This window comes from Olea europaea, chromosome 3 (genome assembly GCF_002742605.1).
Source record: "Olea europaea var. sylvestris chromosome 3, O_europaea_v1, whole genome shotgun sequence".
Lineage (NCBI taxonomy): Eukaryota > Viridiplantae > Streptophyta > Magnoliopsida > Lamiales > Oleaceae > Olea > Olea europaea.
The window spans coordinates 12,099,711-12,101,408 of NC_036239.1; the positions used below are offsets into that span (position 1 = coordinate 12,099,711).

The window sequence follows — 1,698 nt, forward strand, 5'->3', positions numbered from 1 at the left end:
AGTAGTAAACTTGATTTTTGGACTAAATAATATGGGCTTAAGGATTTTGCTTATAGGCCCAAATCAATTAAAAGGCCCAACATGCATAGCATTTCTAGAAGCGTTATCTAGAAAAATCTATATAAATATCTACTAGAAAAATCTATATAAATATCTAAGTAAGATATGTAGTTTTATAAAGAATATCTAGAGAATTCTAGGAAAATATCTTGATATGTGGTCTAGGTGTCTCTAGAAAATGTGTGGACTAGAATCTTCTTGTAAACACTATATAAAGGGGTAGTGCCCTTCATTTTGTAACAAGCCAAAAAGTGTGTAAAGTCTTGAATTTGAGAAATACAAGTTTCCTTTTTCACTTCCTTCTTCCTATTAGTGTTGTCCTCTTAAAAGTCTTAGTCAATCCAAGTTAGTAAACTCATCTTTCCTCCAACAAACTAGTATCAGAGCCCCAAGGTTCTTGTGAAAAATGGCAAGTGGGATGATTCCTTTTCAAGTCCCCCAACTCAATAAGGATAACTATGACAATTGGAGTATAAGGATGAAAGCATTGCTCGGGTCGCAAGATGCATGGGAGATCGTAGAGAAAGACTACACGGAGCCACAAGACGAGGTTGCTCTATCCCAAACACAAAAGGATAGTTTGAAGGATGCAAGGAAGAAGGACAAGAAGGCGCTCACCCTCATCTATCAAGCCTTAGATGAAGGCATGTTCGAGAAAGTAGCTTGTGCTACTACAAGTAAGGAAGCATGGGAGATCTTACAAAACTCCCACAAAGGAGTTGAGAAGGTGAAAAAGGTTCGACTTCAAACACTTCGAGGTGAGTTTGAAGCTTTACATATGAAAGAATCGGAATCAATTTCTGATTACTTCTCTAGAGTATTAGCTATTGTGAATCAATTAAAAAGGAATGGAGAAAAGTTGAACGACACTCGAGTAATTGAGAAGATACTTAGGTCTTTAGATTCTAAATTTGACTACATAGTTGTAGCCATTGAGAAATCCAAAGATTTAGATAGTATGAGTGTTGATCAACACATAGGATCTTTACAAGCCCATGAGGAAAGACTAAGGAAGAAAGTGAAAGAAGAGCCATTAGAGCAAGCTCTTCAAACAAAGCTCACTTTGAACGAGGGTGAAAGAAGGTGCTAAAGAGAAAGAGAACGAGGCCTCAAGGAAGAATTGCATTCTACAAGGAGGAAAGAAGACAAAGTTCATTTTCTACCAGAGGTCGCGGAAGAGGAAAGGGTACGAGGCAAAATGAAGGACCAAGGTATGACAAATCTCAAATTAAATGTTACAATTGTCAAAAACTTGGTCATTATGCTTCAGAATGTAGAAATATTACTAACCAAGTTGAGGAGAAAGACAACTACGCTTATCAGGAAAGTGAAGTAGATCCTGCACTACTATTGGCTTACAAAGGTGAAGAGAGCAGAGAAAAGAATAAAAAATGAAGGACCAAGGTATGACAAATCTCAAATTAAATGTTACAATTGTCAAAAACTTGGTCATTATGCTTCAGAATGTAGAAATATTACTAACCAAGTTGAGGAGAAAGCCAACTACGCTTGTCAGGAAAGTGAAGTAGATCCTGCACTACTACTGGCTTACAAAGGTGAAGAGAGCAGAGAAAAGAATACTTGGTATTTGGATACAGGAGCAAGCAACCATATGTGTGGAAGAAAAAACATGTTTGT

At 37.0% G+C, this 1,698-nt stretch overlaps 1 protein-coding gene across 1 annotated transcript; it reads left to right on the plus strand.

Moving 5' to 3' along the window:
• Nucleotides 1–466: 466 nt before the first annotated feature.
• On the plus strand, nt 467–940 carry LOC111391549 (the record flags this gene model as incomplete). The annotated part of the gene is made up of 1 exon (XM_023016787.1): nt 467–940. A coding segment is annotated over exon 1 (474 nt), but the record flags the coding sequence as incomplete, so codon positions are not given.
• Nucleotides 941–1,698: the final 758 nt, after the last annotated feature.